Here is a 27,074-nt window from a genome sequence, read left to right as displayed (position 1 = left end):
TTGAATTTTTGAAAACAACAATTATCATCAATCATTCAAGGTGAGATTTTCTGTGAAAAAAAGCAACTTGATCTGACAGAGTAATAATAGCACCTCATATATATATATATATATATATATATATATATATATATATATATATATATATATATATATATATATATATATATATATATATATTCTTATTGCCATTTGTGTGAACGCATGCATACATTTGATGGACAATTGCGACATTGTGCATATCAAATGTGAGAGAGAGCTGCAGCAGACGGAGAGATGGCGTGAGACAGGAAGCAGATGGAGAGGACAAGGAGCAGCACACTGAGTGGAGAAGTGGGACAGACGTGTCCGTATTAATATCTTTGAGTAATTAGTTTACCAGTACAGGTGGGAGATTATCACAGCACATCTAAAAAATAATGAGCCACGTAAACACAATCAAACATCACAATCTTCCTGTCAGACGGTTTTTTCTTTCGATTTATGTTTAACGCCGTCATTACATTTTTTTGGAAAAACCCAAACAGAAATGGAAATACGCCTGCTACTTTTGAAATTGGTAACTGTAACTGTACTAATTTTCAGTAACTTTCAACACTGTTGCACAAATGATGCACAAACACAACTAACGGGTAAGATGTGATAATAAGTTGCTGTTTTGGATTCTGAGCCGGCGCCACTTTTACACTTTGTATTCCCTGTACGGCAACAAGGTTAACTTTAATTAAAGTTTTTGCATGATTACTTTCCAATTTCGATTTAAGGCTGCAAGTTGTACTACACACTCTTTTTATGATTGAAGAGATAACAAACTGGGTTTTTTGTAAATAGTTCTGCTACGTGATGTCAGGAAACACGTTTTTAAGATTCCCCCCCCCCCCCCCCCCCCCCGCTGTACGGCCACCAAAATGACAGAATCTATCTGAAAGCATGGCGAGATATTCAAAGTGGACATGTATTTCTGGGAAGGGAGGCAGTTCAGTTTGTGGCGTGTGTGTATGGGGAAAGTGCTACTGTATGTCTGGCATGCAGATTCGGCCCCTCGAGGCTGTCGAACCAGCCCCTCCGCCTTGTACATCCAAATTTAAGAGCTTCTGTTTTCCTTTTTGAAACAATAACGCAGGTGATGCAGACACGGATGGCCACAAGATGCAGTTCTTCACCTGAAAGTTGCAGTAAGCCGAGCTTCACCTTCTGACATAAAGCGACTGACACTGCTGCGAGTGGCTGAGGCTGTGTGGGAGTTTAAGCCCCGCTTAACTCTACAGACGCCTCCTTTGAAGATGTGTCCTCCTCCGAGGCCCGGGGACCTCAGGAGCCAGGGGACGGCTCTGTGGTTGAAACCCCGGCGTTCAACCAACATCTCTGGGTCATTACACGGCAAGAACATCAGCTCGGCTCGACGCTGCATAAGGAGTGAAGCATATGCTTTCCTCTGCGTGAGATCGGGGAGCGGAGCAGCGTATATCAGGCTCAAATGGGCTTATTGGCCTCGGGATATTGGGTTGGCATGTGCCAATGAGTGTGTCCGGTTTGTGTACACAAAACGCAGCACACTGTGGAATAAAATAGCCTTTCTAAAGCCTTTCTGAGCTTTAGACCGGGGGTGTCAAACGCAGTGTAGTTGAGGGGTGACATTCAGCCCAATTTCATCTCGAGTGGGTCGGTAAAACAGTGTCATTAATAACCTTTCAGTTTAAACTTTGACGCTTTCCTTCATTGCGGCGCAGAATATATGTGATAAAGATGTCTACAGTTTCACAAAACCAAACAATTACTATCAAAAATGGCTACAATCTCAACATAAAGCCAATTTAAAGGAAACAATCTGCTGCAAAATGCAGTGAAATGTCAGAAAATCTCCCCCTGCCAGGACGGCTTTGGGGCCAGTTTACTTACAATGAGGTGGCGAGAGTTCATGGCAGCATCACTGATATCTCAGCTTGAGTCTCAGTATTGTGTTGTTTCTGCTACTCTTAAGAAATTTGATAAAAAAAAATCTTTGTTATCTTTGAAATGTTTACAATTTGCTTGGTTGTTTCGCAGTTTAGTAGTTGGCCTTAAGTTTGACTCTCCTGGTTTAGATAATCTAAAACAGCCGACGGTTTAGTCCACATTATGGAAACATTATGATGAACAACCTGAGATTTCTTTGATCCAAACTGAAAATCTGATTCCTGCAGACTTCGGCGCGCATGTTTCCACAAACTCTCCTTCACTGTATGGATTTGACTTTAATGTGATGCTGCTTGAAATGAAGCAAGCTTTCACTGCAACACTTCAATCCCCCATTCAGTTCCAGATCTCAGTATTGTGTAACGCCTGTTAATCTCAAAGCAGTAAGAACAGCACAGTGGGTGCATTAAGATCATTAACGCCTTTTCTTTTTGGGCCGGCGGGTGGAAAGGGCGGGGGGTTGTTCTTTAATTTGTTTTTGTAATCTTTGTAAATGCCATAAAATAAATATGACCTGAATCCACAAGGTTGATTTTTTTCACCTTCAAGTTTTCTTTTGTTGACATAAACTAAACGATGGGCAAGGGTAAGAAAAAGAAAACACAAACACAACCTTGAGGAAAAAAAAGGAATAAAAATCTAAAGTAAAACCTTTGTGATTTTCTAATTTAGCACACAGATATGAGATGTAGAGCCAGGGTGGGATAAAACAAGTCAGGTTGGCTATTTCTGACAACGACAGCATGGGGGACATTTGAAAAAAAAGAGGAATGAATGAGGTTTGAAAATGACGTAACTATTAGTTTTTACAACCGACATTTTTAAAATGCCAGGCCATAATAAATGTGCCTCTATCGCAGGGACTTAATAGAACGTTTCATACAGACATGTCCAAATTCCTCACCGACAATGACAGACCAAGATCAGATTTTACATGTCCCCCACTCTCTGCCCTTAAATACTGTACTTCTTTAGTAACACAACATTGCATTTTCGTTTCAGTTCATGTTCGCAGCATCATTGTTATTCATACATGCAAATGATGCATCGACCAATTAAAGCCTTATTAAATTCAACACTACATATAATTGAAGATCATGTATTGGCACTTTACTGATCTTGCATTATTATAGCGCATAATCTGTCGGAGCCAAACTATTTTAGTTTATTTTATGATTCTCTGTAGTTGCTGCTACCGATGTTGTTTCAGCACATCGCCCCTCGTGGATTTTTAACTCTTGTATGCCATGTATGTGTGCGCGTTCAGTACGTTTTATATTTTGCAGCAACATTATTTACACTACAGGAACGCAATTAAAAACTGAACTGAACATTTTGTTTACAGGCTCTTTGGTTCTGAGGCGCTTTCACATGATCACATCAGAAAATTTAGACATCCGTGTCCAAACTGTATTTTTATTTCTTACTGAGCTGCTGTACTTTATTCTGGAAATACAGGAAATCCAGATTTTGCCTGGCCTGCTGGTGAAGTAGCTTTAATCTCTCAGGAAGGGGGAAATCATTTTTATTTTCCCCTGCACTGCAGCTAAAATAACGGGGAATAGGTGTAGGTTTAAGGTGTCCAATGCACGTTTGTGTTATGTGTCTCTCTTAAAAATGGAAATGAGGATACGTCCCTCAGCCCGAGGGGCTTTTCAGCATGCTGTCTATTAGAAGAAGCGGAAAAAAAATGGGGCAGAATTAGTGGGAAGTGTAAAAAAAGAAGTAGAGAGAGAAGACAAGTCAAAGGATTCCCTGATTCGAAGCCATTTCTCTGCTAATGATCTTTTAATGGTCCATTTTATTTTCGCTTTGCAGAGGCTGAACCTCTTACACTGGGCATGCTGTAAAAAAATATTAAATAAATAAAAAAATAATGTAGTGACAAAAAGCTTCTTTCATTCCGTCCTTTTCTCTGCGTAATGCCGCCCTCCTCGTTTCACTCCGCACTCTGTCAAGCCTATTTTCTCGTCTCTCTTCCCATCAAAGCATGTGTGTGCTCTCTGTCCTCTTCCTGCTGCAGCCCTTTGTCTGCGAGGCGGGCTGATTGTTTTCACCTGCCCACTGACATGATAACTAGTCGCTGCTGATTCACTGATGATGGCTCTTGGTTTTTCTTTTTCTTTTTTTTTTTTTCATATCCACGGCGGACACTCCTGTTGATGTTGACGGAGGTGTTTGTGGGAGTACACGTGCTACGCTCCTCCCGTTACGCAGGACGACACACCGCACTAAAGGCTATTCATTTGTCTCGAAAAGAAAAATCTAAAAATAAATGAATTCATGCAGCTTTGTTTTGATCCTTGTTGTTTGGAGCTAACCAGAGAAACATGCTCGAAAGTGAGTTATTTGGATTCAAGTAGGATGCCTCGTCCTTGAAGGGTGAGTCACCCGCAGCTCAGCGACAGAGAACTCCACCATCTCTTGCATGCTGCTACTTAATATTTTATTTTTTTTCCATTTGTATTATATCAGAGGCTTTATGAGGGGAAAAACACAGAAACCATCTTCAAGATATTATCGCAAATGTTCCAATAGCTACCAGGGAAATCACTGTTATCTGCTCGGCTCGAGCATCCAGCCGTAATGAGCGTGAGCTTCAAGTGTGGAAAACGCCACAGAGGCAGCAGCAAACATGCAGTCTGCTGCTTGTGGACTCCCACAACACTGCATACCTGCCCGCTGTGCTTGTGTGAGCTTGGAGTAGACCACATCGGCTGACTCGATCAGTGTTTTGCTGGTTTGGATCATCTGGAAGACAAAAGACGACATGGCGTTAAGTTGCATCGCAACAATTTAGAATTTAAAAAAGTGAAAACTACAGACAGTTGAAAAGTACATTTCTGCCTCGCCGAGCCGCTCCACAGCCAGGACTCGGTCGGAAGCAGTTGAGCTGAGCCGATGAGTTTACAGGCATAAAAACAAGCCAATTAAGACAACAGCTGTCATGCAAAGGTTCCTTATCTGCTCACATTAATTGTGGGGAGATCCTAATCAGCGCAAGCAGATTATTTCAAATTAATTGGGTCTATAAAGAAGACAAGTTTCATTGTTTGTCATCTAGGGACAAGACAAGACTTGTTTAAACTCATGGGAAAACATGAGCAGTCCTTAAAGTTCGGGCTGGGCATGTTGTTACTGTGACATTGACCTCTGTGAAAAGCTGTGGACTCTCTGGGTAGAACTGGTAAAATTGTGTTATTGTAACTGTTAAATTTTAACTTTAAAAGGGTCATATCGTGCAAAATTCCCTTTGTAATATGCGTCCCCATACCTGGGAATGACGATAGGGTAAGGCGATCACGTTGTTGTGACTGTCGGACCGCACTTTCACTAGGTGACGTAATACTAATCCGACGGCGGCGAAGGTTAGTGACGTCAGCCGTGGTGAAAAACTCAAAATTTCCAAAAATGGTCTACAAAAAGCGCATTTCTACCACTTTCCCCTGTGCCTCTAACCACTGATATAATCTCAAATATCACAAAGTTTGAATTTAAATCAAGGGAAAAGAGGCTGCCAGGTGAATAAATAACCAATCAAATTGCATTTTAAGTTGTTCAAAGCAGATTATTGCTTTGGCAACTTCAAGTGATCTGCTTTGAGTCATCCTGAGTTTCCCTGAACGCTCGGATGTTATCGCTGCAAGGATATGTGGGGCAGCATGATCTGGTCTCCTTTGGTAAAAGGATGCATCAGTGTTTCCGAGGCTAAAGGAGGCTATAAAGGAAACACTGAGCCTCCTTTCTTTAGCTTATTGAGAATTCGAACGTTCCTTATCATGGCCACCACTTAAACACTTCCAGGGGTTAGGAAAAGTTGATAGGAAAGGAGATAGGAGGGACTATTTGGATGTACCCCTGCTCTGGCACATGGCACCACGAGAGGAAGTACTTCCCTCCTCTTCCCAAGATGTGTGGGCGGAGCCAGTCCACCTCACACAGACGCAGCAGATTCTGAATGCAGCTCATATAAAAAACTGGATTTGGGGCAATAAACTTTGAATATTTTTTGAACAACGAGACACGTGTGAAAGTATTGAAAGGCTGTATGATATGACCCCTTTATGGTTTTGTTTGTTGTGGTGTAGAGTATATGTGATGAAAATGTCGACATTTAAAAAAATAACAACAATTACCACAGAAAGCAACTACAATCTCAACATAAAGGCAATTTTCATGAAATCTTTAAAAACCTCTTGCCGTTGCATTACGCATGTATTAAAAAACTCACTCTAACAGCATGGCTTTGAGGCCAATCTTTCATAGCAGCATATCTCGATATCTCTACTTAAGTGATTTGTTTTCTTTAGAGGTTTTACAATGTTCTCGGTGGTTTGGCCATATTGTAGCCTCTTGCGGCCCAGTTTTGGGCCACAGGCCTTACGTTTGACACCTCTGCACTATTGATGGGAAGAGCAGTGAAACCGTGAACATGAAAATTAACCAAACTAGTGAAGCAAGAGGACTTTTTATATAGTCTGTGCAATAAAGACTCAAATTACGACCGGTATAATTGGTTGGACGTTTATTATATATATTTCTGCTAAATCAGAGGTAATGGTGTATGTTGCCATACACACAGATATGGCTGCTGCTGAGACAATCAATGGGCTGAGCCCAGACGACTGTGGGCGCAGTCAGGTTATACCTTAGGCAGGTCAACAGTCCATCACAAGTCAATCACACACACACACTTTTGTATAATCCAACCCAAATCTCACTTTGTCCATATGTGTGTTGTCATCAACCTGACTACATTAAACTAATGACTCACATTGGTACAAGCCAAGACGTTTCTCTCACAGTTGGCTGTGACTGAATGTTGCCTCTGCATCGACATGCAGTACCACGAGAGCTCCGGAGACGCACTACGATGTGCGGTCAGAGCCTTAAATATTATCCCATGGTGCTGATGAGGAGCAGCTGGACCATCGCTACAACACCGAGGAGGAGGCTAATGAAGTTTCGCACTCCAGTGAGAGACAGGAAGGGGACTCTCACACTGTACACAAACTTGTGTGTGTTTATAGCATGCCGTTTCATGTTTTTCCCTCCTCTTATGAGAACTGTTTGGGATGCAGACAGTTTGCAGAAGTGAGCTTATTTATTCAGGCTTCCTCATTAAGAGATTAAAAACCCTAAAAAAAAGAAAGAAAAAAAGCTGCACAACCTTTCATATCTACTCTATTAGGTATTTCATCGGGGAATAATCTACAACCTCTAAGTGCAGAGCCATAACATTATTAATATATGGACTCCAGAGTCAAAGCAACAGATGCTTCAGGCCTTGTAACTGGTGAGACCAAGTGCACAGTGACCTTCGGCTGCACATTACCCCGTCACGAGTTCATTGCTTTTTCTTCCTCGCACCACTTTTGATGGATACACACCACTGCAGACCTGAAACACCCCACAAGCAGTTTCAAGAAGCTCTGACTCAGTCATCTGGCCAGCACTATTCGGCTCTTGTCAAACTCACTCAAATTGATGTATTTGCCCCTTTTTCTGCTTCTAGCACATCAAATTTAAGAAAAAAAAAAAATGCTGTCTGATATACGACACCCACGAACACGTGCCATGGGAAGTGCGAGTCACTGGTCATAATGTTATGGCTCCTTTGTGTCGTATTGAGAGTTGTATTTAAAGCTGATAAGGGGCTGTGGAGCAGACCTGAGCATGTTACTTCCCACAACCCAACTTTACTTTCCCTGATCAGCCTTAGAAATGAGAAATAATAAATCAATGTTGTGTGTGTATATATATATATTTTTTATTTTTATTTTTTTTTTAATCCATACATAATGGCCCTACTGTATTAGCCAGCAGATCTAATGATGGTAACTCTACAAAATGTCCACTCATAGTCAATTAATTGTCCAAGCCCTGGTGAAGAGGGACACAAATGTCAGGGACTATTGGGTGGAGGTGGGGGAGGATGGTGTGCAGAAGTTGTAGATGCTGTACAGATGGTGGACTTTCCACTGCTAAAGAAAGAGGGATGTTGACTGCAGCGTGTATGAAGCTGCACTACATTCTAGTTGTGAATGTCGCACACTCCCACAAGTGGCTGATTGTCTAGAAACCAGTTCAAACACTGAACTCAATTCCTCATATTTGGTAAAACAATCCCCCAGAATCACAAGCATAATGCAGCACACAAACCGTTAGGTATACGTTTTTTGTTTTTCTGGTCAAACAAAGCAGCAGTGTGCATCTGAAGATAAATATATAGATTACGTGCCTTTCACTTTAAAGAGAACCATTGTCCTGATGTTCTGTGCAGCTCAGGGTTATAATGGTAGCTCGCTACCGCCCACAGGCTCGGGCTACACACGGTCATTACGCAGTAAATAGCCTGGTGTCGGGAGCCATGCTCCACAGAAATCACTAACGTTTACACACATGACACATGCACACACACACACACACACACACACACACACACACACACACACACACACACACACACACACACACACACACACACACACACACACACACACACACACACACACACACACACACACACACACACACACTGGACCCTCTGTTCTTGGTCAGAGAGTGTGGCGACTGGCCAATCTCAGGGCAGCACCATGTAACACTCAGTTGCCATGGCCCAAGTGTTAGGACCATGAGACCAGAGGGTAATGCACATGTTAATGACCGCACAAGTCCTGAAAGTGAAAACTCCTTACATAACGTATCATGCTGGACCATTTGTATATATTCGATATCTGCAATGACTTTGCACGATGATGCAAGTGAGAAAAGTGTCACTTTACTTGCAGCTTTGCGACAACTTTTGGATTGAGCTTGCTCCGATTTTGCAAAGTTGCAAATCACAAGTAAATAATATGACTGGCCAGCTTTGCTGTGTGAAACTTTTCAAAAGTGAGACTTCGCGTTAGATTTTTAGATCGTTTCCAGAGAAGTGACTGAGGATTAAAGTGTGAGAGTCGCTGTGACAGTGCCAAACCCCCTCGCCTGCTGTGAAGCCTAATAATAAAAGCCAAAGCAGACGCTGTGAGGAGTGGTGTGTCGGCGTCGCCGCTGATGCCGACGCAGGAGCGCCGGTGACCCGACGTGAAAAACCTCCCTCTCCGACTTCGCCGGTTCTCACTAAACATCGGTGGAGAAGAGGAGGGACGGAGAGACAGAGGGTGACAACTAATTACACACAGAGTCCCGCAAAGCCCCTTTTGGGCTGTGCCAATGTCAAGTGTTGAAAAATGCAGTGTAGCAGAGAAGGACATGGGAAATTATATAATGAAGTAGCTGCAGTTTGAGAATCTGACCGGTCAATCAGGTGGGTTTTAGCTGCAGGTTGGAAAGCTTGTAAAATCTCTGCGTGACAGCTTGAGAAAGTTTCCCATGTGCTTCCCCCCCCCATTGTTTGCTGCAGAAATCCACATGATGGCAAAGACGTATCGCATCCACTGAAATAGTGGAGAGATTTGACATTCAAGCTGTATCTGCAGTAGTTATTTACACCAGAAGATTTTAAACCCTCCGTGCCTTGGTGATATCTCTTTGGAGATGATTCACCCATTATCCCAAGTGGTTTGATTCAGTTCATGCTGTTCACTGTTCGTCTTAACCAGATGGAGGGAGGCCGAGCCATTTAAACTCTTAGAAAACTTTAACTGAGGCACAGTTTACACGACAACGTTTCAAGTGAAGATAGAAACCATTTCGCTGCGTTTTGGGGTGTCCTTTTATGACCTCTGTTTGCACATGCACTCTCTCCTGCCTTTGTTTACCATGTCATAGGCGTTGAGCACTTTGCGCAGCAGCTCAGGCACCAGCCCCTGGGCCTCCATGGTGGGGTAGGTCTCGCTCAGGTCCACCGTCACCCTCAGGGATCGCTCGCTGTTCATCAGCCAGGTGGACACTGTCAGGATGCACTGCTTCATGTTGGCCGCGGGGGTCAGGCCGCAGAGCTCCTTGAAGGACACCATGGCATTCTGGGAAGAAACCACAATTATTAGGAAAACACACGGATTCGATCGAAAACGGTGACGGCATGAACCTTTTTCGTTGCTTCCATGTCAGTGAGTTTCTGTGTGGCAGCACTGGACCGGACTTCCTGTTGTTTTCAATTGTTAAGCACCATTAATCAAAATTAAGTGTGAAGTGTTCCACTAGAAACAAATCAATGCACATAAATACTCCGTAAGTGGCATTCACTTAGCTGTCGTGTGTCCTGAACACTCACACTGTAATTCTGCAGTTTGTGGGGGAGGATTAGCCCTCCCACAAAGCGCTTCGACCACATTGTTAATAGTCATTGGGATTGATCGGCAATGAAATCTATGAATCTTCTCATGTTGAATCCTTTGAGTAATTTCAAATATGTGGTAAGACTTTGTATCTACTGCAACTGCCATTACTGATAGTTATTCAAATACAATATTATCTCTTATTATTTCCTAGCTCATCCGCGGTGTAATACATTTTCATTATAGCCATACAGAAAATATCAAACTTTCCGAATACAGCAAATTCCTTCACATATATTGTTCTTGGACAGTAAAATGACTGAATAAAAAAATAATCAGAACCACATATTACTGGTGACCTTGAGTGGAGATTTAATGAGGTGATATTCCCGTCAGACCAGCACTGAGATAAGATAGCACTGAGTGTTTGTCGTGTAAAATAATCCATTTCCTATACGGGCAGCCTGCTCAGTCAACGCTGCCAATCTACTGACTCCAGCCTGAAATATAATCATTTCTTTAATACTTTCTTCCTCGTCTTTCCTCACTTATATTTAGTGGTTTGTCTGGCCAAGTCAAACTATCTTTTTGCACTGCGAAAATCAAGCTGAAGTTATTATTAATATTAAGTAAAGACCACATCGATGACCAAAGAAATGTCGATCTTCACATGGCAGAAGGGTCTGCTGTCAGTCACTATTTCATTGGCTTTCTTTTAAAAGTTTTGATTTGCATCATCAAGTAAAAAAAAAAAAATAGATTTAGAGTCCTTCATAAACCTAGAATACATGTCTTTGGACTGAGGGAGGAAGACAAACACATGCTCTGGGAGAACATGCAGACTCAACACAGAAAGGCCTCAACAGGTTGGAATCAAACCAGGACTCTTGTGCCACATTCTATCAAAACTGAAATCAGCTACGAAAGCAAAGTCACTTCTTTCCAATTTGCCAAGTTCTTGTAATCAAAGCCCAATTTACACAACGTTTCAAGTGAAAATGCATCGTTTTTGCATTTTCGCTTCGGCAGGAACGCTGAAGTAGTTTTCATGTTGGGTCACTAGTGAGCGCTGTTTGTTTTTGTGATGAAACCACACACACACACACACATACACACAAACACACACACACACACACACACACACACACACACACACACACACACACACACACACACACACACACACACACACACACACACACACACACACACACACACACACACACACACACACACACACACACACACACACACACACACACAGTGCATAGTTCGCCTGCTGTGAGAATCCCGCAGACAGAGAGAGAGAGAGAGAGAAATTGATACACAATCACAGGGTTTTATCTCTGTTGATAAAGTATTTTATCGTTTGTTTGTTTTTTGCTGATTGTGATTCTCAGGAGGAAGATTTCTCAGCCACGTAGTCCAGCAGGGCGGCTTTACGTGATGCACCTGAACGCATCACTCACGGCCATCAGCTGCTGGATTTTTGGACCACGTGAAGCCGCACAAAACGAGGTCAAGAAGAGCAGAAACATCACTTTTAGGGCAAGTTTTGTAGAAGCAGAGACTCAAAACAGCATCTATCTATATGTGGAAGTAGAATCTGGCGGCATGAAGCCGGTTAACCCATAAAAATCCATAAATTAGCCGCATCATTATATAAGCCGCAGGGTTCAAAGCGTGCGGAAAAAGTAGCAACTTATAGTCTGGAAATTACGGTATTTTCTACGGCCATGGTGCGCATGTTCGGTCGCAGCGTTTACAAAAGGTTTAGATAGGCAGAGACAGAGTCAGACCTATTTTCAAGAAGTTTTCTATTTTCACCTGAAACCCATATAAACGGGGCCTATCAGCTCTTTAAAATACGCACCAGTGAAAAAAACAGTGAACCGACACACCTCCACTTCCAAATGGTCCACCTGCTTTCAGTTTCACACTGTTCAGTTCCTAATCCAGCCTTCTGTCCCGCCTATATGCGGATTCTGCAAATCTGGGTTAAATATCTCTGCAGTCTCTGTGAATATGCAACTTTCATTAATGGAAATTTAAGCAGAGAAATCGTAAGCTAGAGAGAGGGTCAGAGGTGAGAGTGCAAATGAGCCATGTGGGCGACAGCATTGAGAGCTGAAACTGAAAAAAAAAATAACTGAACGTCAAAAAAATGTGGTTAGAGCACGTGAGGCAGAATGAGAAACGAGAGACGGCGACTAAGAGGGACAAAAACAATTTAGAGAGAAGAGGCTGGTGGTGGCATTAGGAAATCAGTCCACACACTCGGCACTGTGCAGTGTGGGAACCGGCGCTCTCCAGGGGCCAGACCTCCAGGCGGCCAGAGAAATTGCCATACCTCAGAGGATACGCTGTCACTATGAGGCCCGAGCTTCCTCCAGACAAAGAGGGTGGCCAGAGGGACGCAGCATCTGTATGCTGAGTTGCGCTCGGTTAACACCTCCCGGACTACCGAGCAACAGCACAGGGTTAGCAGCACAATGGACGCGGGGACGGCTCTGCGGCTCTGGATTAAGACCCACTATGCGATTACGATGGTGTGTGCATGTGTTTACCCCTCAGTGTGGTCGGAGCTGAAGTTATTAGCATTCATTATGCATTGTATAATTCCTTGCATGTGCGTATGGGACCACATGCGTAAATGTTTTCTTGATAATTGCCGTGCAATAAAAGCCATACTGTTTGGATGCGGGGATGTTGCAAAACCAAATGAGGGGCTTGTGTTTTTAATTAGTCCCTTCCCCCACTTTACTCCTCTTCCAACATTCCCCAAATGGAGGGAGTCCGTGTGTCCGGTTACAACACTGCTTTTGTCCGTTTGCCCCTCTTTCTGTCCGTCCTTCTCTTTTCCCGGCTCCTCTCGGCACTGAAGCGAGGATGAATGTGCAGATGGCGGTGCGCACACATCTCAGCAAATACAGAGAAACTCCAGCTTGGCAGCGCTGCTCCAGCTCCATCAACACTTTATATGGTTCACGGGGTGCAGCACTCAAAAAGAAAAAAAAAAAAAAAAGGACTTCATTCAAGTCTCCCACAGAAATAATTGATCTGCTGCCTGGACTAACATATGAAACATGGCAGCCTATCGTATCTGCCCACGGGCCAATGCTCATAGATTCTCTCGCTCTGTATTATTACCCAAATGCACTTCTCGTTTCTTTATTATTCAAAGCAGACCACCTGGAAGTTGCACTGCTTGAGAGTAAAAAGAGTCTCAAAAGAGCTTAGCGAGGCAAAGTAATGTTTTTGACGGTGACATCTAAAGTGTCCGAGTGCATTTCTCTGCACTGCTCTGTTGGTTCAGGTTGTCCGCCATGATATGTGGACTTTTAGAGAGTTTGTGCAAAAAGGACATTTTTCTTGGCTGGCTTCAAGTCAGGGACGTAAATCACGACGAAGCCTTGAGGTCGTTGGTCACAGGCCCGTTCAGCTTGACGCCCACGGTTCCAGCGCCACACAGCCGGTCTGCTTCAAGCCTTCACTATTATCGAGTGTTTTTACATTTAAAAGACGACTGCTTGTTCCTATATTTATCCTCTTTGGAGGTTTCATCTCGGCTTCACCTCTTTCATTATTTCTCTCATCTGCTCATTTCAAAGGGACAAATTAACATTTCAAACCTGCAGACAGTGTCGTGCGGTGGATAAACTCAGAGTAAATAATAATAGGTTCTTAATCAATCACCTGACTGTGAAGACGTCTGATTAGTCTGTTTAATGGATGTCAGTAAATTTCGTGAGGAACGGCATTTTCTACCATTTCTCATGCTGTCTGACCTCAAAGCAAAGAATCAGGACGAATTGTTGGTTTATCAAATGAAACAACAATGTGAGGATAATAAAAAAGTATCAAAACATTGAAAATGGTTTAGTTTGGAGGAATTGTTTTTATACATAGTGTTACTGAAATGATCCAGGCTTTAACTGATAAAACTGATAAAACCAATGCTCAGTGTTTTTCAAAGGCTGGGCCTCCTCTGGGGGGCGCCAGAGAGCTTCAAAGGAGGACACAGCAGCAGAAAAATTATGTGAGAGTCAGAAAGATGCCTTTTCTTGCATGAGTCTGTCATTTTTGATTAGAAATTATGAGAAAAGAAAGAGGAGCAGAGTAAAACTATTGATTAAAAAAAAAAAAGTTTTAAAAAAACAAAGTCTAAATCCCTGTTTACTTGCCAACTGAAAAAGCATCATTTTTGCGTTTTCATTTCAGAAAGGTTGCACGTGTAACTGCAATGTTTTGAAAATGATGTCCATTCACACAGAAACGCTGAGGACGATGTAGCTGGCATGCCAGGCCACAAGTTGGCGCTGTTGGCTATGACATGCATTATGACATGCACTGTTTCAGAAAAGTTGTGTTTTCCCCTGTTTCCATGGAGACAGAGCATTTTTGTGAAGTTCCACCTCTGGAGTGTTTTCAAAAAGTTGCGTTTTCAGTGGCTCTCACCACCGTTGTTGTGTGAACGGACACCTAAAACACAATGAACGCTTCCCGTTTCTTGAAAACATTGACATATAAATGGGAGCTTAAGAGAGAAAAACGAAAAGGAAAAATACGTATTTCAGTGCAACACCATAACAGAAACAGATTCAAAAGGTGTATGCTACAAATCAACACTCACCACATATTTCAGATTCAAAGCATCTCAATAACATGAGAAGACTTCTGCGACAATAACATGTTGTCTCTGTATCCAACCAAAAAGTACGACAAGGCATGTGAGAGGTGAGCGTTGGGGCCTCAAACTTCTATTTTTTGTCAACTCTATTGTGGGTTCAGTTTCACCTGCAGCGCACAAAAATATTTTCCTCTGTGTTGAGCTCTTGGACAGGAAAAATAATTATTAGCGCGTGCCCATTTACCCAACTGAAAAATGCATGACAGCATGCCAGAGGAGCTCTAATCACATCTCTGCTTATTTACTTTGGTCTGTCTTTTGTTTGCCGTACCATTAGACTGAAGGTACTGCTCACTGGAGACAGGCAGACCTCGGTATTTATGGCCTGCATACAAATTAAGGGATAAATCACGAGTATATCCTGGAGAAGCAAACATAAACCCTTCCAATTATATTCCTGGTAATACAGGATATCGGTGTAATATTTTTGATGATGGATCGATACATGTGATTGTTTTTAATCAAGGTATTTCAAGGAGTACAGTAAGTAATATGACTGATATATGCTACTACATTTTAGGTGGCATAAGCAAATACATTTGCGTGTATTTATAACGTATTCTTTTATAGCTAAAAGTGGGAATCTGAACGAGGAACACATTGGGAGCTCTTCAGAACTGCTTTTGAAGCTGGTAACTTTGTTAAGCAGCGTATTTGCACATGAGTGCTTGAAACTGGGTTATTTATATCTTTCCTCTCGTTCCGATGTAGCACTGTCACACATTGGCAATGCCACTGTTTGAGTTGATGCATCACCCTTATATCTAATACCTCTGGTGCGTTGGCTTGTCATAAAGTACTTCATCCTCAGATATTTTTTTCAAGATAGCATCACATAAATTGTAACTTCTTCCTTCTCTGGAATGTTTTCCTCCACATGCAGCAACTCTAGTAATAAAACAGTTCCATGAGTTGACGGAATAATGTTGATGGAGCCGTTTCAACAGTGTACAAAGACTTTCTTTGAACGCTGTCAAAGAAGACAAGAGCCTGCCACTATTGTGAAGTAACAGCCAAACAACCAAAATGTGTAAAGAGCTCGCTGGCTCTCCTAGCGTTCGCATCTGTGGACCGAGAAAAAGAGAGAAGCTTTGTATCGTGTGATTTAGTCATCGCACGGCCTAAAAAAAAATAAAAAAGGCATACAAAGGCTTCTTCTGGTGATTGTCAGTGAAATATGTACCCTGGTTACAAGTCTTCATTTGCTCATCTAGGGGACTTTGAAAGTAGCGTGCCGAGTGCCTAGCAACCCAGTCCTCTTCCCTGGGCAGTAATTGTGTCTCATTAATGATTACATTATTCATAAACCTTATAATTGTACAGCAATGTCACTTTATGGCTGTTCTCCTCTACAACATTAATAGAGTGCAATTAGTGACAAGCCTCTATCCACAACAGCGTGTGTAATAAATTCAATCAGAAACGATTAGATCAGCACAACGCGACTATTGAAATATAATGTGATTTTTACTTTAGAGAAGTGTGTTTTATACCTTTTGGTTTCTTTCCAATACCAATACACAACCGTGTTAGTTTGTCAATACTTTGTGATCTGAATAAACCCAATTGATTCTGCGACCATAAATCCAGTAAGAACAAAGGAGACGACGTTCTGAGACGGCTGCTAAGCATATTCAAGGACGGCTGTCTTTGTCATTGCATTGTATTTACACAATAACACAACATAGCCACTTGAAAACAACAGCAATGTCGGTAAACGTGGTAATTGTCACATTTCTATTTAGAAACATAATATTGAGTTGCGGAGAAGCAATAGATGAGATCTGCGTACGTACGTGCGTACATAGAACAGATCAGTAATGTAGCCCATGCAAGTGTAAACTTTTTATATATCGCATGTCCTCCTCAGAGAAATAAAACACTAATTAGCCAGTCTGCTCAGAAGGAATGGTAGTTTTAAGAAAAACTAAATTACTGCCTTAAAGAGAAATCTTCCGAAGTGGCTAAAGGCTTGGAATAAAAGATCACATAAACGTTTTCAATTGAAAAAGGAAAACTTTCCTTATGTTTTGAGTGTCCGTTAACATGACAACAGTATTCAGAGCCACTGAAAATGCAAATTTTTGAAAATGTTCTGACTGTCTCTGTGAATTCGGGGGAAAACACAACTTTCCTAAAACGCTGATACTCTACATGCCATACAGACATACTCATACATACTACACACCACGTTTGCAGTAAATAGTTCTTCTGCACATGCGCAGGTAGATAGACAACAATAATAATAATAATAGTGGCTCCCTGACTGTCATGACTCCTCGTCCATATTCTTATGATCTCTTGTTAGTTTCATTGTCCAACTTGGTTGTTTGAGCATACGAATGTCAGTGTACTCACTATTGTTAATGTTTACAGCGTACAGTTCTCTGCATGCATGTGTGTGTGGTTTTATTACAAAAACAAACAGAAGCGCCAACTCGTGACCTGGCAGGCCAACTACGTAACTAACTAACTAACAAACTAACTAACTAACTAACTAACTACTCGTTTTCATGAAATAGGAACTTTGTGTAAACTGGGCCTGAAAGATTATGGAGGAGGTTTGGAAGTTTGGTTGCTGCTTTTCCCGCTTTCAGTATGTTGGGCAGATCTGGAAAAATGGCTATTGCTCTTATTTTGTAAGTTAGTGGCAATCAGCCCAACACAAAGCTCATCATTACTGGTGTATTGAAAATGTGTGTATATGTCTTTTAGAAAATAATTTTCTTACCTGGACATTTTCTCTGAGGTCTGTGGCCTCCCTGAGGGGCTGGGTGGAAGCTCGGAAAAGCTCGTCCACAACTTTGATCCCTGTTGTCTTGGTGGTGGTGTACTCCCGGGCCTTCCGACCCTTCCTGACAGACAATCCCCTCTTATGTGCCTTTCCTCCACCCCGCCTGTTAGTGATGGCTACATGAACAAACAGGGTTGTATTGGGTAGGAACTCTCCTGTGAGCGATTGTAGAGGGACATGTCTATAGCCTGGCTGTAGGCACTCAAATGGGATGGTGTATTGGCCAATAAACTCATCTCCAATGTAGTCATCATCCAGAACCACAAAGCGCAGCACTGCAAGTTCCGGTAAATTAATCTGGAATTCAAAACTTTCATCAAAAATAGGGTTGTCACCATTCTGGGACACAGTCTTGGTTCTTTGCTCAGCACAATCAGCTGGTATGCCATGGATCTCCACATATATGTAGGGCTCCACCACGTCGCCCTTGGCAGCAGAGCCCCGAGGCTTGGGCAGATTCTGCCCGCTGATGACCTTGATGTGAAGAAGCTGTGCAGACACTCCTGGTAGGGAGTCTCGAGCGTTGGCACTAAAGTAGGACACCTCCTCCCTCATGATTGCTGGACGCAACACATAACCACAATTGCCATTCTGCCTGAACCAGCCCAGGTTGAGGTCCATCATCAAGCCTGGTGTCTGATAGTTCATGGCCACAATCTGGCAGCCACACTTCCAGAAGTCTTGGGGGTTCATGTTGCTGGCATCAATCCTCATAGGCGTAGGATATACCCTGGAGAGGAAGCGCTTGTTATAGCAGACAAATTCCTCTGGGAACTCATTGGCAAACCTGTTTGCATCCACCTCATTGAAGGAGCAAATTTCCCAGTATTTTTGTTCTCTCTTAGAAATGTCAAAGTCCTTGAACTGGACCGACTTGCAAAGAGATACAAGATCAGATAGTTCTCTGCACAGTCTGAGTCTCTTACAGCCCAAGCCATTCAGGTGGTCTCTGTCATCAGCTCCCACTCTTCGAGACATTTCCAGGCCCTCCTCCTCATCTGTCACGTCCCCTTCGGCATCTGCACAGCTGTGCGGGAGCTTCTTACCCTTGAGAAGAATTTTACCTTTGAGAGTTTCAGGAGAGGGTAGGTAGTTTTCCTCTTTGTTCGGAGGCTCAATGTGTAGCTTGTCCCCAAGAATCTTCTTCATATGTTGTGCCATAACCCTCTGCTGGGGGATACAGCAATGGGTTACCATGCAGAGAATCAGGGGATACTCAGAACCCTCAAAAGCATACTGGTTTATGATGTCCAGAACTTTAGAGAAAGCCAGCTGTGAGGCAACAGAGCTGCCGACATACACCACTGGTTCATTATCAGGGCCGTCCCATACTATGACCTCAATGCTGCGGCACCCCATCCTTAGAGCTCTGATGTAGCTGCTGATGTCTGACGAACCCCAGAAATGATCTTCTAGAAGGGAGGCATTGTGTGATGAGTTGATGTAGTAATGGGAGAGAGGCTGGGTCATATCCTGGCACACACGTTTGTGCTGGGGGTCAAAAATGTGGCATTCGGAGGATAGGAGGTAGTGCGTAAAACCATCAATAGTGAGGTAGACCCTCTCTCGGCCTTCAGCAGATGGCTCAAATTTCTTGACAATATCCCTGCACATGTCTTCTGTTACGCCTTCCACACCCTGCTCCACCTCGACAAAAAGCATCAGATCTTTACTATCCAGATACTCCTTGTTACTGGAGAATTGAACCAGCAAAAAGAAAATCTCTGGCCGAGTGCAGAGCTCACAATAGGCCTCCACAAAAGTGTCCATATTAATTGCTTCTCCATATTGGTCCTTAGCTTTCTGTAGTTCCTTAAACTTGAGCTCTATCCGAGGCTCTTTCATCCCAGGGTTGAGCCCTTTGATTATCTGTGTGGCTCTGAATAGATCGATGTGTCCTCCTTTTTCCATGTCGGCAAGCTCGAACACCGAGCCAATCCAAGATGTCCGTAGGCTCGGTTGACTCGGTTCCACCATGTCCACCGTGTGGCGGCCATAAGATACCAGATACCTCAGTCCCATCACCCAGGTGCTGACGACATCAGCTGTACTGGCGACCAAATCTAGCGACTCGTAGTTGTCCCCATAAATAATTGAGAAGGCGCATTCATCAGGGAACTGATCTGAAAGACCATTGCTGCGCAGAACAGGAGTTTTCTTTCCCAAGCGAACCTCCTTGATGCTCTTGATTTCCAGCTTGGCCTTCTCGGAATCTTTCTTGGATGGCTCCCAGCGCAGCCAGTGCATGTCTGGATCCAGCAGGAAGTAGCGGTTGTACATTCGTGAGTTAGAACGCACCTTCTTCATCTCACAGCCCTCCATCATGAAGGCCATGCAAGCGGCTGTGCTGTTGATTTTACGGTCGCTTGGCATTGAGCTGAAGGACACTGTTTTCTTCCTCACCTGCTTCTGTTTGGAACCATCCTGCAAAGACAAAGGGGCGGGGGAGAAAGAAATCAGAGAGTAAGAAAAGGCAAACATATACCAGAAATAATTATACAAGGAAACACAACTTTCATCAGTAAACCGAGCTCCTTCACACACAAACATAACAGGGAATATTAATGGGCCCAGTTACTAACTGCTTGAAGGAATATTTCTCTGCCAGCTGTGCCCAAGCCCAGTGGTGGAGAGGCACCATGCAGAGTCCGTCTGACATCCATCCATCCATCCATTTTCTCCCGCTTATCCGTTTCCGTGTCGTGGGGGGTGGCAGTCTGAGTACTGTCACCCAGATCACATTGCACCGATTAAGAACCTTTCTTGCGGGTGGTGAGCCCACGGGTCCGTCTGACATGTGAACGTTAAAATGACAACAACAAAAAAAAAAAGCAGCAGCCCAAAATATACCTATGGCATGCCAGTGGTCACAAAGATAATTGCTTGCTCACCCTGAGTACCAACCTGCTTTTGTAGTTATTCTACTGGAGTTGTATATCACATAACTTCATATAAAGATAACTGAGGATTTTTTTTTTCCTTTGAGAGAGCATGGTCGACTGTATGAGGTCAACTTCTTTTAAAAACATGACGGCTTGCTGTAATGACAGGGTATAGAAGTACAGATACTATTTTCATCTTGACCCAAGTCACATTGGTTTCATTTCACAAATAAAGTGAAGGGCTTCAAAACTGCTCTCAAGTTACCTTTTGAACTGCATTTTATATTTGCTGATTAAATATTCATCATCCTGTGCTTCTTATGACCAAACTGATTACACAAACCAATTCTGCCTGGTTCACTGTGACACTGAAGGGACGGTCTACTACAGTAACCAAAACAAAAGCCAAACTGGTGAAAGCTGTTGAACAGATGCTCCACCACCTGCAATGACAATTTGAACTTCTGTAGTTTTCAGCTGTGCTTTTCTCGCTAGAAGACGGCAGACAGTGGTGCCCTGATTCCACACAGGGCTGTGATTGGATACTTAGCCTGAATGCAGACGGCTTGGTTTGGAAAATGAGTCTCGTTGAATAATACATACGGCCGAGAACGGAACTTCAAACCAGCTCACAATCCACCGTTAAAGATTAGTCAAAGCTTAGGAGTGTCTTAACGGAAAGACCACAAAGTGTCTTCCTTTAATGACATGTCAATGAATATGGTAAATTTCACCTCCAGTATTATTTAACATAAACCAGGGAAGCTCAGGTGTCACCTTTGTTTCACACCTTTTTTTTTGGTTGTTTTTAGAACCGAGCACTAAGAAGCACAGACGGGCCCAGGGCTTCCCCTGTATTCTGCTCAAATCACTGATTGCATGTACGGTTCTGATGGATCTCCCCCGTGCAAGGTCCAACTCTAGACACAGTGAAACACCTCGGGATGATCCATCTTCCAGCTGACGGCCACTGGCAGATGACGCTTGGCAACTCATCACGATTAATGAGCGCCATTTGACGCAGAGCTGAGGAAATGACACGATCATCGCTCTCTGGTTTTGCCCTTGTTTTACGACCTCTATCTCTTATCCCGACACGTAAGCAGGCAGTGTCACCACTTCGAAATGTGTAGTTGCTCTGAACGAGAAAAAAGAAAAACTAAAACGAGATACAGGCGACGTGACTAAAAATACTTGAGTTATTCCTGTCACTGGTTTTTAATCTTTCACTAGGGAGGATGCTTAGACCACCCAGGTCAAAAGATTCCTCACTATGTGTTAAAATAGAGCTATTAAAGCATTTACTTTCTCCCCCTTGAGAAATACTCGCATGTAATTGTCGTTGGAGCAAGTGCCAAAACCCACAGGCACATGGCAAAGCGCACAGCCCTGCCAAGACTGCGAGGGTGAGGACAGTGCTGTTGTTTCAGCTGAGGGATTACACAATTCCAAGTCTCTCACAGAGGTAACTCTGGAGTGAAAAGAGACTGTCAGCTATTTCACGAGCTCGAAACAGACCACAAAACCGATACTAACTTCATCCTCATCTCTCTTTGTCTTGCATTTCCTGCGAAAGCTCTTCCACCCCTCAGTCATCACAGTGAAGGTGGGAAATGAATCTGGAGGCCATGAAGAAGCGCTCGTATTTCAGCACAAATGTCATTGTCTTCAACTCGCCAGCCCGCGTCTTTCATCTCGTATGACAAGTTATATCTAACACTTAAATAAGTCTCTCCATGAGTTTACACTTCTGCAGCTATTTACAAAATCAAGCAGACGGACATCAATGGGGAGTGGGGGGGGGGAGTGAGAATGCAAACAGACTGAGCAAGTTGCTCACTGAGTGAGGATCTGTTTGATTGTTTCCATTCCTCTTCTGGGGAAGTGCTTCAGCCCAAGAAGGTCAAAGGGTGTAAGAGCAGCCCGGTGTGTCATTAACATGCTGTTACAATTATACGGAGAGCCCGATGGGACCACGTGCAAAAAAAACGTCTACTAGTTAGTTCACAAGTAAAAACTGATTGTCTTTACTGGAATAACATGTTCGAAGGATAAAGTCCTCACCCAGTTAATGAAGTCATGTCGATATTATGGACTGCTTAAAGGCACAGAAAAGTAGACGGCAAAAAAATTTCAATCTTAATTTGAAGAACAGTAACATTTTGGGGTTATCTTTAAAAATATATATATATATAATTTCTATCTTATATCAGAGCGTCTCTTCTTTATCCTGAACAGGGGGCACCCTGCCTTTCACAGTTTATCAGCCAGAAAAGGTTCCAGCTCTTTCCAATTCTAGTCTGAATAAAGCGGGTCCACAAGATGGATGGTTGGACATTCTTTTTCTGTCTTTCTCTCTCACGCCAGTTTTTCACAGCCCCTTGGGCCTTTCCTAGTAGAGATGTCAGTATTTCTGTTTATGTGTGTGCACTTAAGTGCTCATGGCTTGAGTGTCTGTTGCAATGGAGATACGGGGGTATTTTGGTAGCTTTCCACACCTCCCCCCCGATTTATTTTTCCCGCGGGGACACTGGCCGCTGCCGGCTGGGTCAAACACTTCCCGATGGACGGGTGAAGCTGCTGGGGACGGGGAGGCTGGGACACGAGTCCTCCACCATCCTCTGAAGGGCAACGCTTTACCATAATCTGCCCCGTACCTGTCAGTGCTGTCACTCCCCGACAGCGGCCACAATACGAGGAATAACATGCAGAACTTAACTCCAGGGAATCAATTAATGCAACAAGCCCTCAGCTCAAAGGTAGCAACAGCAGCAGCTCCCGGGTTGCCCATTACGATCCAGTCCCCTGCTGAATACAGCATGGCAAAACAATAACTCCTGAAGCCAACATTGTTGTAGGCATCTTATCTCTGCATTCCAACTAAATAGTTGTGAGGATGTGCTGAGTTTTCCATTCTGCTGTGAGCCCTGGCATCGAACGCCATCACACAGACTAAATGCCTGCTTCAGTGCTTTTGTGTGTGTGTGTGTGTGTGTGTGTGTGTGTGTGTGTGTGTGTGTGTGTGTGTGTGTGTGTGTGTGTGTGTGTGTGTGTGTGTGTGTGTGTGTGTGTGTGTGCGTGTACTAGTCGGGACCCAAACCTGATCGCACACTAACCCATTAGGACTTATGGAGGTACACAAGAGGGAAATCAATAGATTTCTAGGTGGAGTTTCAGGCTCAGACTGCAATTCAGTTGAAGTTAAGGTTCAGCAGGTTGGGTTTAGAACAGGAAAGTCAAACATGTTTCAGTCCAGGGGCCAGAAATTCAGCCTAATTTCATTATGAGTGTGCTGGACTGGTAAAATAGTGCCATAATAACCTTGAAATTTAAACTTTTAAAGTTTTTCTTTGTTGTGGTTGCAGAGTATACATGATGAAAATGTTGGGTTTTTTTTTTCCAGATAACCAAAGAATTACTATGGAAATGACTAAAATTTCAACATAAAATCTATTTTAAAACAATTTTGAAAAAATGTCTCCTATAGCTGTTGCATTTGGGTGTTTTTAGAAACTCACCCTAACAGCATGGCTTTGAGGCGATTGCCGGTTTGCATTTTTGCAATGAGGTAGATATCTGTCATGGCAGCATCACTGATATCTCAGGTCTTAGTGATGTGTTGTGTCTGCATTCTTAAACAAATTGTTTAAAAAAACTAATCTTTTTTTTTTTTTTTGCATTTGTTTGGTGGTTTGGCCAGATTGGAGCCAGTTTCAGCCCACAGGCCTTATGTTTGGCATCCCTGTTTTAGAGCGAGATTGCTGGTTATGAACGTAAAGCAGTGTTGTTCCTCCATAAGGCATACAGACGGAATGTGTTTGTGCATGTGTCAACAGTTATACTATCAAAGCACAAACTGAAACTCCCACAATGCAGCACTGTAGTGAAAGCCCCAGAAAGAGTGCATGGGTCAGCTACCAGACCCGTCATATGTGGAAATGACAAAACTGCTGAGCTGCTCAACCTGCTCTTGAGCACATGGAGGAGGAATCTCTCCACTGGACGCCTTCCTGTGGGAAGCTTTGCCTTTTTTGACGACCACAGCCCACTTCCTCCCCATTCCAGCAAAACCCCCGGCCATCCCACCTCCTCATCATGGCTGCCTTGGCAGCCTGCCACTCGCTCCTATCATATCTCACCTCTAAAAAGGCTACGCAGAACGCAGTCAGGCACGGCTCAGTTCCCCTCGCCCACAGAGCTACTGTGTCATTTGTGTGTGCGCAATGAGAACCAGTGAATAAGGCACCAGGGGGGCGTGGGTAATGGGGAGTGAAGACAGAGCAGAGTCGAGCTCCAGATGACAAGCTCTCCAAGATGTGAGTCACAGAATGTGTATCCTGTTGGCCTGCATGTGCGTTGAGGATCATACGCTCACTGTCTACATGCATATACTCCGGCAGACAACTAGTCATCGCTAAACCTCATTACACTGCTAATGCGCACACCGAGATGTCAAACACGGGACTATCAAACACAGACAGAAAGCGTTTTCGGGAAGTAAATACATCACCACTGCAGTGCTCAGTGTAACACTTCACTCCGGAGTAGTCAAAGCAAACAGATGCTTCAGTCCGTGATTGTCTTCCTCGTACCTGTCTAAACATGGCAGTGTGACGATTTACACAATTTGGGATACAACAAGAGTACAGAAATCTGACAAAACATATTTCTGTGTGCACCGATCAGCCATAACATTATGACCATGTGCTTCAAATTAGGAAGTTCCTCCTCTTCCAGTTAAAATAGTCACCAGAGAATTCATTCGTCATCAAACCAGAACTCCTTGTTTAGCTTTGTGGTCCAGTTGTGATGTTCATGACTCATTGTTGGTGTTTTGGAGGTGGACAGTGGTTGCCGTGGCCCCCCTGACCGGTCTGTGGGTATTGAGACAAATCCACAACAAACTGAACCAGAACTAACTTCTGCAGCAATCTGAGTTACAGTAAATCCTCTGTTTGATCGGACGACACAGGTCAGCCTTCTCACCCCACGTGCACCAATTGACCTTAGTTATTCATCAACCTTTTGTCAGTTGACCCCCCCCCCTTCTTTATTTGGGCAGCCTTTGATATATTCTGACCACGACAGACCGGGAAGCCCCCACAAGAGCTGAAACTCTGGAGATGCTCTGATGCGGACTGGCCATCACATTTTGACCTTCGTCAAATTTGCTCAAATCACTATGCTTTTCTATTTTTCCTTCATGCACGAGTTGTTCACTTGTACCAGGCACCATGGTAAAAGAGGTAATGAATCGCTTGTTGGTCATAAGGTTATCTTTTTAACAGATTATTTTCTTGTACTTTTCTTCAAGAGTAGGGGATTAGTGAGAGAGATCAAACGCAACATTGCTCCTTGCAGAAGCACTAGATATGATGAATCCATGAGGTCTGGCTTTTGTCTTGAATGATTTCATAGTTCAGTGAGTCCTGGTGTACTCAGATGACACAGGTAAGAAGTCACCATCAAAACAACCGCTTCCTTCCACCTCCTCGGGTCTCGGCTGTCCACAATTACCCCAAAGCACCCCAGTGCGTCCTCTTCCCTACATCCGAAGACATTTATTGAAAGTGACATCCGAATCCTGCCGCACTGTGCTCAGGGTGGACAACATTCAGACTCTAACAAACTCCCTAAAAGTATGTGGAAAGACGACGAGGCGGAGCACAGCAGTGGACTTATGTACCACTTAATGTGAGATGATGTATGTGAGCTGAAAGGAGAAAGTGACAAACATTGAGAAAAAGAAGTAGTTTAATTACATTAATGTTAATTTAATTTAATTAGATGTTTGAACAGCGCTGTGCAACCTCAATGTCAATGAAGCCGAGCAGAATTGTAATCAAATAGGAAATAGTGAATCTAAACCCGGGGGGGGGGGGCAGGCATCAACAATAAATAAACGTTCATACCTTGGCAACATGTTGACACCCACATAACTCGGCGTGTTACCTGAATACCAACACGACATCTGAACAAATGTGATTTTTTTTTTTTTTTTGTGAACAGAAAATGTAGGGGGAAACGTGGGGAGAAATGAGGTAGACAAACATGGCAAAGAGTCGTTTGGGGAAGAGAACTGATTCCTGCCATCATTTGTCACAGTAATCTCTCATGTGGGCGGCTGCTGCCTAAATTCTCACAGCAGTCGTCTCCGCTGCACATCATGCCATTCATTGCACCATCTTGGCGTGAGTTTTGCAGAACATGAATATAATGTGTGAACGGGTGAGACATTTCAAGGCCCTGGAGGGAGGGAATGTGAAATGCCTGAATTGAATGTTTGCGCACAAAAGGGATTTACATTTTCATTCAGGTGGTCCATTGTGGACCACGCCGGCTGTGCCTTGAATGTAAAGAACTCATTCGGCTGTTACCACTTTTCATGCTTTTTATAGGTGGAAATCCTTCAGAGAACAGCCCAAAGAGCACCAAACAATTTGACTAATTACTGGCCCGCAGAGAGACGAGAGGTCAATGTTATCGAACTGTGGAAGCACAGAAAAAGAAAGAAAAACAAAAAAAACACC

At 43.3% G+C, this 27,074-nt stretch overlaps 1 protein-coding gene across 1 annotated transcript in view; it reads right to left on the bottom strand.

Annotated features, from left to right (window-relative positions):
• Positions 1-27,074, bottom strand: part of LOC308124644 (inactive phospholipase C-like protein 2) — a 75,452-nt gene that overhangs the window by 13,754 nt on the left and 34,624 nt on the right. The window contains exons 2-4 of the mRNA XM_080487766.1: positions 17,600-20,086; positions 9,720-9,923; positions 4,632-4,707 (exon numbers count right to left, since the gene is read on the bottom strand). Of these exons, the coding sequence (XP_080343892.1) occupies positions 4,632-4,707; positions 9,720-9,923; positions 17,600-20,086 (2,767 nt within the window). The remainder of the gene's footprint in view (positions 1-4,631; positions 4,708-9,719; positions 9,924-17,599; positions 20,087-27,074) is intronic.

Source organism: Lipophrys pholis (assembly GCF_963383615.2).
Source record: "Lipophrys pholis genome assembly, chromosome: 19".
NCBI classification, from domain to species: Eukaryota; Metazoa; Chordata; class Actinopteri; order Blenniiformes; family Blenniidae; genus Lipophrys; species Lipophrys pholis.
Note: the sequence above shows the minus strand (reverse complement) of the source record. Positions and strands in the feature narration are given on the sequence as shown.